General features: G+C 41.2%; 1 protein-coding gene across 4 annotated transcripts in view; it reads left to right on the top strand.

Moving 5' to 3' along the window:
* MUC13 (mucin 13, cell surface associated) overlaps positions 1-11,278 on the top strand; it is an 818,501-nt gene extending 807,223 nt beyond the window's left edge. For 2 of the 4 annotated variants that reach the window (XR_015308476.1, XR_015308475.1), the window contains exons 16-17: positions 8,462-8,944; positions 9,684-11,278. Coding sequence is in view for 2 of the 4 variants with exons in the window: in XM_086957098.1 (XP_086813224.1) it covers positions 8,462-8,521 (60 nt within the window). In the remaining 2 variants the exon portion in view is untranslated. Of the gene's footprint in view, positions 1-8,461 lie in introns of all 4 variants that reach the window. The other 2 variants (XM_086957098.1, XM_086957097.1) reach the window with 1 other exon arrangement.
* Positions 11,279-12,245: the final 967 nt, after the last annotated feature.

Raw genomic sequence — 12,245 nt, 5'->3', positions numbered from 1 at the left:
AATGATTACATTCATGGTCTCCTATAACACAGTTCCTAGACAATAGTGCTAAACTTTATTTTGCTCTCACCCCCTCTCAGAAGCAACAAATAAAGGAAAAAATAAAATGATAATAACAGAATGTTATTATCATTTTATTTTTTCCTCCTGCTGCTGCAGTGGTAGAACACTCCTGTGGGCTATGACTGTTTGGCCGGTCTCTCGGGCCTCCCAAAAAAGTCATGTGCACTCCCCTGTTCTCCTTGCAGGCTGCATTACAGCCCCCTGGCTGAGTGCTGTGTCATGGCTTAGGGATTGGCTTAGGGATGGGAGGCTGGCTACCTGCTTCCTGTTCCGACCTTTAGTTGGACACAGGCGAGCAGGAGAAAAGATGCAGGACCTGGCGGCTGCACGGTATGGTTTTTTTTTTTAAGCAGCACGCCCCCGCTCCCTCCTCCACCTGCAAACCGTCCCCCCTCCCCCCACCCACGAGCTGTGCCAGCCTTCACAGGGGACGTTGGCCACGTAGTGACATCACTTCTCGATTTTTGTACTACAGAAGAAAAATCCTGGAACTGACCTTTGAAAGAACTAACCTCAGGGCTTTTCTTGCTGGTTCAACATTTATTTTTCTCCTTAAAAAAAGATAGAAGGGGATACAGAGTAGTTGTGCTCCTGCTGGTGAAGACATTAGTTGCCAATGAAGGCTGCAAAGTTTACATCAGCAAAAACCAACGTGGAGTTGGCTGAATGTGTCAGGATTACAATTTCAAATGTTAGGGTATTTGCACAGATGTACATGTTTATCTCCAAAACTTTGTTTAATAATAGCTATACTATGCTAATTTTCGAAGTACAAATCATTTTGTTGCTCATGCATTCTTTTAGTATTTCCGTCTCAGTGTGTATAACCACTGCTCCAAAGGCAAGTGCTAAAGTTAAATTGGTGAATTTAATGCGCTAGATGCACTGCAGCAGTCAAACTTCTTAATTTCTACACTGTTGATAAAATCTTTAGTATTTGTTACTGAAGTTGTAAATATATCTTGCTAGCTGACTTAAGTCCTCTTCAGTCAGTTTTGGGGGTTTGAGGCTATGGGCAGGTTGCTTACAGCTTTTCTTTAAATGGATAGAATGGGGAGAAATATATTCACCTGGTTTCCTCAAAAGCTTGCTGTTTCTAAACATTCCAGCCCCTAACCCCATTGGTAATAGTCACTGTAACCAATTTAGAAATGACAAAGTGAAGAGCTGGTATATATACCCCATATTAGTTAATGTTATAGGAAAGCCATTTTTCATAAGCTATGATCAGTTATTTTTTCCCAAGGTAGAAAATTGGCTCTATATACACATTGCACTTATATTAACACGTTCCCCTATAGACACAGAATGGGTAAAACCCTTTGATACGTCAGGTCCTTTGTGTTCTAAAGACGTTTTTACTCCTACTTTTGCTTCATTAAGAATGCACGCAACCCTATTTGCTCTGTTAAGACGTGATTTCCATGACTTTGACACCCACTGTGGTGCTCGCCATTATTTGACCAGGGCTAATCTCTATAAGAAAAAGCACACATCCACGGCACTGTGTGTGGAGGGAAATAGCCCATTACTGCCTGGTTCCATTCCTTAGTGCCTCACCTTGGATCTTTATGGCATAAAATCAAGTCCAATAATGGTCCTTAATTCAGCATGTTTGGTGTGATCCTATTAACTTTATTTATACCATGTGTCTCTGGTGCACAAGGTCACAAACAACCAGAACAGTATGCATCCCCCAGCTGATGAAGTAGCCACAAACACATAAAATCACAGCTCTCTTATTTGGAGAATGAGTCTCACTCTCACATTTTATATACTTAGAGGTCTTTTTCTCAATCAGAATGCAGGGGCACTGCCTCCCTGACAGCTACCTAGAGCTGTCCAACACCTATGCTTGGTGGTAGACAGCAGTCAGTACAGGATCATGTCAAATACAAGGTTTGGTAGTGCCATCACAGATGGCTTGCAGTACATCACCCTATAATTGCCAACTAGAAATCATCAGAACTGAGTTTCTGTGACTTCACTTCAACTTCTGTGCCATTCACCTGGTGAAGACAGGTCGCTGGGACGGGGATGGCTCCAGGAACCTACTGGTCATTGCCAGGTCGGTGGTAGATATTTTAATATGTAGATTTAGACACATCCTTTTTAAAGACTTTGAGATTTGTTTGGAGTATTACTTTTCAGGTTCCGTGCATATAGACATATATTTCCAAGCTCCTTGTGTAGCAAAACCCTCCCAACAGGGCAGTCTCTGCTCTGGAGCACCCACAACAGAGTCACAAAGAGGTGTGAACTTTCTGCAGTTATCTGTCATCAGCATAAACTGAAAGAGTGATCAAGGAAGAGAAAGGGCTGGACCTCATCTTCGGAGTCCCTTTCACATTGCACAACAGAATCTTCAGTTCATCTCCTCATCTCCACCATCTACCAAAGGGAAGTTCTTGAGGAAGGTTAATCATCAGCCCCTCGCTAAGAGAGTCTTAAATGAATTTCTAAAATGAGCTGTCACCATCCTCTTCATGCCTCTGCCTGGATCTCCGGAGACAAAAATGCAGCCTCTGTCTTGTGTCATAGCAAACCGGAAGCATCCATAATGGATCACATTTTGCTTTGTAATAATTATGTGAGCACAACCTGAGGATGAATGTCAGAAGACATTTGCTCCAGCAGCATTTGCAGAATTTACTTTTTGATATTTTCATCAATTACCAATATATATATATATATATATATATATATATATATATATATATATATATATATATATATATATATAGTCACATTGCACTGATCTTAAGTTTACTGCTTGTTTGAGAGTAGCCTAAAGCTCTTGATTTTTGATATACGAGTCCAGCATTACTTTTCTCTTCCAAGCCCTGAGCTGATCAGCTGACCTTGCTGAAGAGGTGGTCTATCAGTATCCTAGCAGCAGACAGACTGTGAGTCTAATTCTAGTGCCCATCGAAAATACCTAAGGAAGCACAATCTTTCTACATTCTTGCATCCTCAAATTTCATGCTGTCTCAAATACCTAAACTATAGCATGACAAATTGACCTTTACTTAAAACTCTTGATTGTTGTCTCTTATTATTATTTCAAACAGTCCACTCCTTCACTTCTGCCCTCTGTATGCCTCCTCACTCTGAGCACAACATACTCCAAGTCACATGCATGTTTGCCTCAATCTTTATTCTTGAGTTTGTGAAAATTGCACACAACTCATTTACAAGATCACAATTTCTCATTTCTTTGTAAGGCATGCCCTTGCAACCTCCTAATACTTAATCTCCTAAAGCTCATCAATTAATACCACCAACCATCTGCATTAGTTCACATACCCTCCCACTAATTGTCACCTAACTCCATTCAATTCCATCTACCACAGAATTGATTGCTTGAGTGCACAAGACTAATTCCAAAAGCTGACAATAACCAATAACATTGGATTAACCACTAATTTTGGATTCCAGATCAGCAGGCTGCCTGATGTAAAACACTTCAACGTCTTGTCAGGGGCAGTAAGCACAATATAAAAGCAATTACAATACAATTGCAACAATATGAACATTTCTCTATATGAACTGTGTTAATGATAGCAGGGGCACATTTTAGCAGGGCCGGACTGGGAACCACAACCCTGGCAAAGTGCTCGTCCGCGCACCCCCCCCCTCTCTCCCCCCACTCGGGGTTGAGGGGGGTTGGAATTTTGTTTATTGCAGCCGAGCTCTTTGCCGGGGCCGGTTTTCGGGCGATTTTGGTACTGGGGCGATTTTGCATCTATGCTGCTAAAACGGCCCTGTAACAAAAACGGCCCCCAGGGGCCCAAAACCGGCCCCCCACCTGTGCGGCGCACCGGGGGATTGCCCGGTGCTCGCTATGGCCAGTCCGGCCCTGCATTTCAGTAAACTATGAGATATATTGCTACATTGGGATTTCAGTTTCAGTGTAGACAAATTACAAAATTAGCTCTTCATCTAAAACCAATCTACCACATTTTAGCATATTCTTTGAGGTAAAATGGTTTACTCTTCTTAAATATATGTCCTTCAAGAACCAAGTTGAGAAACAATCTTGGAAATCCTGGCAACAGCTTTGTGTCAAAAAGGGTAAAATAGATAGAAATCTAACACAACAAAAAAAACGTATTATCTAAGTGTCAAAAACGAACTTTGAAAAGCAGAAAAACAGAAACAGTGAAAAAATAAAATCGTTTACTTTTCCCCTATTTAAAAAGCCTACAAGGGCAGAAGAAACAGAGGCGGGGTGGGGATCATGAATTTTGCAAGAGTCGTTTAAAGCAGAACCGAATGTAACTGAAGAGGAGGGCAACTGAAACAACACAAGTTAAAACAAGCACAATGGAAAGGCAAGTGAGGTCAAGGGGATTATGGAGTAAAATGATGACAAGAATGTAGTTGATTAAGTATTGACATTAAGCAACATAAATGTTTTTACACAGAAGAGTCACAAAGTACCTAACTTCCTTAAACGCATCTAGTACATCACTCTTCGTGACAATGAAATTATTTACTGCATATGAAACTGCAGTCAGTGTACCTGTGAGCCACAAATGTTGCACCAAGCAGTGCCCTAGCACGACAATGGTTACCAATGCTTATGATTAAAGTATGTGTGCAATTTCTTGCACTAAAACAATATTTACAGAAGAGAGAAAGTGAGGTTTTTTTATTACCTTTCTGGCTATAAACTAGCAGAGAGCTAGAATTTTCCCATCACTGGTAAAAGTGAAGTTCAGACAGAATTTTGGAGATTTCTCAAAAAAGACCATTGAATATAAAGCAGAACTGCAACAAACCAGTTCTACAGTTTCCTGTCCTGCGTAAGCTTTTTCTCATACATGGATGTTGTTCCAGATCCTGGGTGCATAGATGGATAAGACCTGTTGTATTGTTTTTATTATGTTACACTTATTAGTCTGCAGTCTGATGGTGACATGGCTAAGGGTGGGTGGGGGTTTGGGGTTGGAGGACCGTGAACCATCAGAGATGATGAACTTGTCTGCTTTGTAAATGATGTAGATAGTTTTGAGGATGGTGCAGCTGCAAGTGGAGCCAATGGTTGCTGCTGCATGTATGAGGCCCCTATAAAATGGGGCACATCTCTCCTGCATCTATTTATCAATATTAATCCAACATCTTAACTCGTGCATCTTCCTTAATTACGCCACTACCATGGTGCCCCACATCACAATTAAAGAAAACATACTCCCTCCAAATTAAATCCACCCCTTTAAATCCTCCAGCAAAAACATGCTGTCTCCGTAGTGGCGTAATTAAGGAAGATGCACGAGTTAAGATGTTGGATTAATATTGATAAATAGATAAAAATGACGTAATTATGGAGCAAGAGTTTCACAAAGGAAAGATTTCCTTAATCGCAGTGCGACTGTCGGGTGCAGGAGAGATGTGCCCCATTGGATTTGTTTCTAACTGAACCGTGATGAGGCGTTTCACGGCTTCTGTTCGCACACATTTCATCATATGTGCTGGGAAACAAGAGTAATTCATAAAGGGAAGGAGTGCAGTGGGTCAATCTTGACTTTATTTGCTTTAGGCCATAATTTAGGGCATTTACACCTTCCAGATTCATGAGTACAAGGGCTTGAACAGCAGTTCTGAAGTCGCTTTCTAGAAGAAATGGTTTGAGTTTCTTTACAAGTGGTGTCTAGGGTGAATCCAAGTGATTTAGCATTTGGTGAGTGTTAGGGTTCAAAACCATCAAGGTACATGTCACTGAGCCATATTTGTATTGTATCTTGTTTGTTGTTCTTGGCAAATAATAGAAATTCTGTCTTGGTTAGGTTGAGCTTCAGTTAAGCACTGCACATCCAGATCTGGATGATGTGCAAGCAGTGTTTGAGACGTGGAATATGTGAAGTAGAGGAGACATTCATGCATATTGGTGAATCCATTTTATTTACATATTAGTTCTTATTGGCATTTACAAAAAACATGACAAATTTATCACAGGAAGATAACATGGCAATATATTCAACAAAAAGCCCATAATAACCCCCAAAGCCCTCCCTGTGTAGGCTCGTTTAGGCACATCTCCGTACCATATACTGCACAGGGAAACTGTCACATAATTAAAGGCTATTCGGTGGTAAAGCTTCATAGTTCCAGAAACAGAGTCAACTCTCTCCAATCCCTGTCTCACAATCAGACAAGTCATCATCTTCCCTCACAGAGAACTCACAGCTCATGGGGCAGGGCATCAGAGGGTTCCAATTGGTCAGCAAGCATAGCCGCATAAGCCTGTGGGTTGTCTGAAAATTTCTTATCCTAGTGTGTTTTTCGCAAATGGCTTTCTTCACCATGGGCCATTCAGCCATGTCTCTCAGCCAATCAGCTACTTTTGAAGCAACAGGTGACACCCATCTAATGGTTATTCTTTGCTTGGCTAGCCCCAGGCCCTGGAGGAGAAACCTTCTACTATGCTTCTTCTGTTTTTTTAGCTAGAATCAGTTCCAGCAGGCACTGCCCAAAATCTTGGGGAAGGGACCACCCAATCACTACATTCAGGGAATCCAAAATTGTCCTAAGAATATATCCAATCTGGGACATCTCCAAAACATATATAGAAAGTCAGCTCCCTGCCCGGCACAGTGGTGGACTGGAGGATGGTCGCTCCAGGGTAAATTGCATGCAGTGTCCTCGAGGTGAGGTACACCTGATGAACTACATTATACTAGAGCAGCTTACACCTTGCATTTGTAGAGGCCCCCCTTCAACCCCTCATGGATTCCCTCCCATTCCTTAGCAGAAAGAGAAGCCCCCAACACCTCACTCCACCTGGGGTGTACTGGCAAATTGCTCAGAGGCAAATCCTCACTCAGCGTCCCATAGACATGCGTGATGTCGTATGAAAGGATGGGGAATAAATTGGTGCTTTATTTCAACAACCAGATAATTTTTTTATTGAAGTGTTACATCAATGCAAGAATGTTTGTTCTACCAGCAAAGCCACCCAGACAATCAGAAGGAATGTAGTTAAAATATAGGTGATATGACCACATCCAGGAAACCAGCACATGTACCTTCTTGTCAGCCTATATTTTTATCTCTACGTTTAAACCAATGGCATCCTAAACAAGGGCCTCAGGTTCAGAACTTGTCCTCTCCCTTTTCAGAATTTATGGAAAAATGGGTTTCAGCAGTATGCCTTGTTCCAATGCTGCTGTTGGGCTTGGGGGCCGGAGTGTTAACTTTGGTGACATCACCATTTATTTCAGCCTGAGGTATGTGCTGGTGTTTACATGGCATGAAGATGGGGAGAAATGCAGAGATGTATATGCTGGGTGATAAACAACTGATATTTTACACATTTGTATCTTAGGTAATTAGAGTAGAATTCACATAGTGAAGATTTATACACCAAAATAAAGGTATGTGGTTTTCCCAGAATCACAGGATTTTTGATCAAGAGCAACTTTGCTCGGTCCTCTGCATTGCACTGGAATTTAGTGCATCTGGCCATTAAAGTCTTATATAGAGTTTGATGGATGCAGGACATCCGCCAAAAATTGTTGGATGTCGTGTCTGTCCTATTTAGAGTGAAAAAATGGCTGTACACTCCATATAGGGTGGACAGGAATGCACTATTTTTTTGCAGATTTCCCAAATATGCCAAACTGTAAATAACCGCTTTGGACATTGGGCACTAGTTCAGATTGCATACCGATACCAACCATATTATGGTGAACATAAGACTCCACATCACCAAGACAAACAGATGTTTATTTAACAACCTAAATCATTCAATGAGATGACCTAAGACACTTGAAAAAATAAATATTAAAACAAAAAATGTCAAGACTGAAACATCACGTCCTGGTAATATGGAGACATCTGGTAGACTTTCCTGGAAGCCTTTTTAAGTAGAGTGAGGCACACAACATGGACCAATCAGAACAAAAAGAACATTACTTTCTGTTAGCTTTTCGCAGAGCACATTGTATCTATTTTCCCTAAAAATAGGTTTGACATTGAAGGTTCTAAAGCAACCTTCATGATAGACTTTATTGAAATGTGACCCATGAAACAATCAGATTGAATACTTGAAGATCACATGATGAATGGTGGCTCCACTTGATCTGACTGTGCTTATAGTATAACACTACTTCAGTGGAGGTCTTGTGGTACTGGAAAAGATGCAGAATCCACTGCAAAAATTCAGTTTGAGGGGAAGTTCCAAATCAGGATTATGACCTTTGGCACTGCATGGTACTTCTATGGGCAGAAAATAATCTGTTGGTACCATCAGTGAGGGTAGAACGTTTTCATACACTTATATTTCACAACTAAGTAGGTATTTCTTGGAAGGACAGTGGCAATATTTTTACACTGAACCAAGAAAGCCAAGATGCTAGAAATGTGTTCTAATTCATGTTTGTATCCTCCCTTTCAGGATTCCTGGTATGAAATGTCTCAGAAGGACAACAGATATGGAAATCAGTCTAAATACTAAGAATGTGAGCAAGATCAGTCCTTAAATGCCACATACTGGACACAAGAAAGAGAAGATGGCACTCCTCAAGGGATTTCACATACATTGGATACCAATCAAAGGAAAAAGGATACTTGTCTGTACATAGAGATCACAAGGAAATGTTTGTAAAAATAACTAATTTAAGGAAACACAAATGGATGGCCAGGTGATGTTATGTGCAAGGACGACCCATAACAATACCCTCTGTCTGCTTACCGTTTACCTCTCATAGTCCGGACAGAGTTACCATAGCACTTTCTATCAGGATCTGAATTGAATTTACAGAACCTTCTACTGATGAAGCAAAATCCTAAACAAGATACACATAACATAGGTTGATTTTTTTCTTTAAGATTCTATATAACTATATTATTTAAGAAGCCTTAACTATAAAATTCAATGGCCTTTTTTTATTCTAAGTCAAAGGAGATGGAAATTTGTTAGCTATGTATAATTGTCAAAAAACTTGTTTCACTTTTTCTCAATCATAACAACTGCCTTCCTTCATCTCCTTTGTTAGGCATAACAATCTCCCCTGTTTGAATCAAGCAGTGTTTACATCCTAAATATTTCAAGGAAAGCTTTTCTTTTCACAAAATGTAGTGCAAATGAAGTATGCACAGTTGATGATGGGGGCAGCCTCATAGAATTGATTCAGTACTGCAGATAGCCACTTGAGTCTCCGGTGGGATACGTGAAACATAAGAATACGTCTGTGATAATTCTTATTAGATCAAAGTTGAGGACTTAGGAAGGGGCTACTAGAATCACACATGCCCACGAGTTGTAGTAGGTTATTCTGCTTCCCTATTGGAGTTGTCAATACCCAACACCAGGGACATTGAGTACTCCGTGGAGCTGAGCTACCTGCTAACCCTGAGGTATTTCCAAGAATGAGGAATTACTGTGGGAATCAGTAATTCTGGTCACGACTCCGGTAGATATTTCTCATTTCTCCCCATTATTTTATCGGGAGACTCCTATTGGTTTTAGCCAACTGAGAGTCTGATTTTGATCTTGGCAGATGGGTCACTCCGTCACAACGGTGACGGATATCCTGCCTGTCGAATATATAAATCTCATGGGATATAATGAGATTTATATTTCGGCAGATGGGATATCAGTCACCGTTGAGATGGAGTAACCCATCTGCCAAGATCTAAATCAGGCTCTGAGTTTCTTAGAGAACTAGGCAAGACCTGCAGAGATACCATGGATCAGGCAAATACAAATGGGCCAGTAACTACCATTACCAGTCCAATTGGAATTAAAAGTGCACTCAGAATGAGGGCCATTATCAGCTACCTTCAAATAGATTGTGCAGTATGAAAAAATATGCCACAAAGTGCAAAATGAAGATTAGAAAGATTAATGTCTTTTTCCTTGCAGTTGCAAAAATTGAGGAAAACACAATCAAAATGTAATTAAGTTGAATATAATAAACAATGTATGGTTTTTAAATTTAGATGCATGCTATGCACTTTTATAGTACAACTGCTAACATAGTTAGTAAAGCATCCCCTATCTGCATTAAAATCTGTTTTTACTTTTTGTTTTTCAAAAACATAACTTCACTAAAATTGTTCTCACAGTTATTTTGACTTTTGTTGTTATTTCTGCAAATGATCTTGTATTGTGATCTTGTTTCAAAAGTTGACTAATATATGGTGTCTGTATTTCATGGCCAGAGGCCAGTATGGAGTGTGATGAAATAGAAGGTCACGCACTGTGATTCCAGTACAAACAGTGAGGCTGGAGCTGTCCTTGCATCTTATGAGGGGGAAACCTTAAAATCTATCATGATATGTTGTATAATTTGCGTATAACTGCCAGGGGAATTCTACTAAAGTTTCAGTAAAAATGCATCCCTATTATCTGAGGATCAGCACTCATGGCAGAGGCCCTGCTGTGTTGCGGGAAGGGCCTGCACTCGTGGCGGAGGCCCCGCAGTGTGGCGGGTTGGGCCTTCACTCATGGTAGAGGCCCGCAGTGTGGAGTCAGGGGCACGCACTCATGGCGGATGCCGGCTGTGGTGGTGGGGGGGGGGCACACTTGTGGCAGGACCTTCGTACTGCAGTTACCCATTGTGGAGTTCCCGCCACAAGTGTGGGCCCCCGCCACAAGTGGGGGGCCCCCGCTACGACTGTACGACTCTGCCACGAGTTCAGAGGCCCTTTGTGAATCAGCCCCTTAGATTTCAACTGAAAAAAAACAGGAAACTCCAAAACATATGCTTACAACACTTTTAAATGAATGAAGTTGTTCTTGTGACAGTTTCAATTTAAAACTAGAATAACTTATCCTAGCAGACTCTTCCAGGAGAGTTTGGATTGTCCCGGCCTTCACTTTACAACACGTTTACGCCTGAACTTGAGCATACTTTCGTTTTGTTTTTTATAGGGCAGCCATCTTTTTTGATAATTAGGGGTGCTGACACAAAATCGATAGAACTGAAGGGAATGTTGCTTGTGTAGCACTGTAATGGAAAATCTTAAGCATATTTCATTTGTGTGTCAATTGTATGATGATTTGCTGTCAACCAGAATAGTGCTGTTGTCAAATTCTAATGGAAAATCAGATAATGTACAGAACCACAATTCAAAAAAATTTAATTAAAGGAAATCTTGCTTTAAAAAGGTTGTTAGTATGATGCCTTTATGATAATTATGACATATAGCAATAGTTGTCTCTGCTTCATTGCTAAAACAAATAAATATTATTTAAAAGAAAAACAAATGATTATTGTTGTTTTACAGATAACAAAGATTTCTAAGAAACCTAAAAAATACCAATTTCTGCTCATTCATTTATATGCCTCACACAGCTATATGACCATTCTCCTGGATAACAAATCTTAGTTGACTAAACTGCCTTCTATGGTTTGTCTTCACTTGGAATGTCATTTACAACGTCAGAGAGGCCACACTGCATTAAAGGTTTCAAGGCCACTTGTCTGCTGATTCAGAAGGCTGCAAGGGTTCTCATTTCTACATAACTGGATGCACCCATCACCGCGCAGTGCACGCGTGCAGCGGGCGCGCGCAGCTGGCGCACCAAAGGCAAGCCCGCCTGTGCCCGTCCGCGCCCTGATGTCGCCAGTAGCCATGGACCCTGCTCAATTGGCCTCAAATCAAGGCCCCACATCGGGTTTGGTATATTCCAGCAAAGAGTTGTTAGAGTTGAGATTAAATCCCTTTCCTGCTTGTTGGTCTGACAATTGGCTGACCTTTGAGGGCCCTTTCACATGTCTAATTTGCCGGTTCCAAGGTATTCCTGCTGGTAAGGTGCCGACTTATGCGGCTCCCTGTTGCGCCTCTTTCAATACCCACTCCCCTGCCTCAAACCTGTCACATCCAGCAGCAATAACACTGGAAAACCCCCTAACAACTCTCAGACGTACTGAATCCTGAACAAGGTGACTGTTTTTGCACCCGTTATTAGTCCCTCCTAGCTACATATTCTACCAGCACTTTTTAATTTTGAGAGGGAAAGTACCGGCTCTTCTCAAGGGAAATGAAATACTTTTAATTGGAGAGTACCGGCAATTCTCAGAAACAAGCAGCTACCTTTCAAGCACTGGAAAGAGTTATTGACTCTGTTTTTCTTTTTTTTGCCGAAGTCGAGCGGAGAGTGAGGAGAGCGAGAACGAGAGGCGAGGTGCAGGGAGCGAGGATGCCGAACCGCTGCCGCCCACCATCGGTCC

Source organism: Lissotriton vulgaris, chromosome 2_1 (genome assembly GCF_964263255.1).
Source record: "Lissotriton vulgaris chromosome 2_1, aLisVul1.2, whole genome shotgun sequence".
Taxonomy (NCBI): domain Eukaryota; kingdom Metazoa; phylum Chordata; class Amphibia; order Caudata; family Salamandridae; genus Lissotriton; species Lissotriton vulgaris.
Note: the sequence above shows the minus strand (reverse complement) of the source record. Positions and strands in the feature narration are given on the sequence as shown.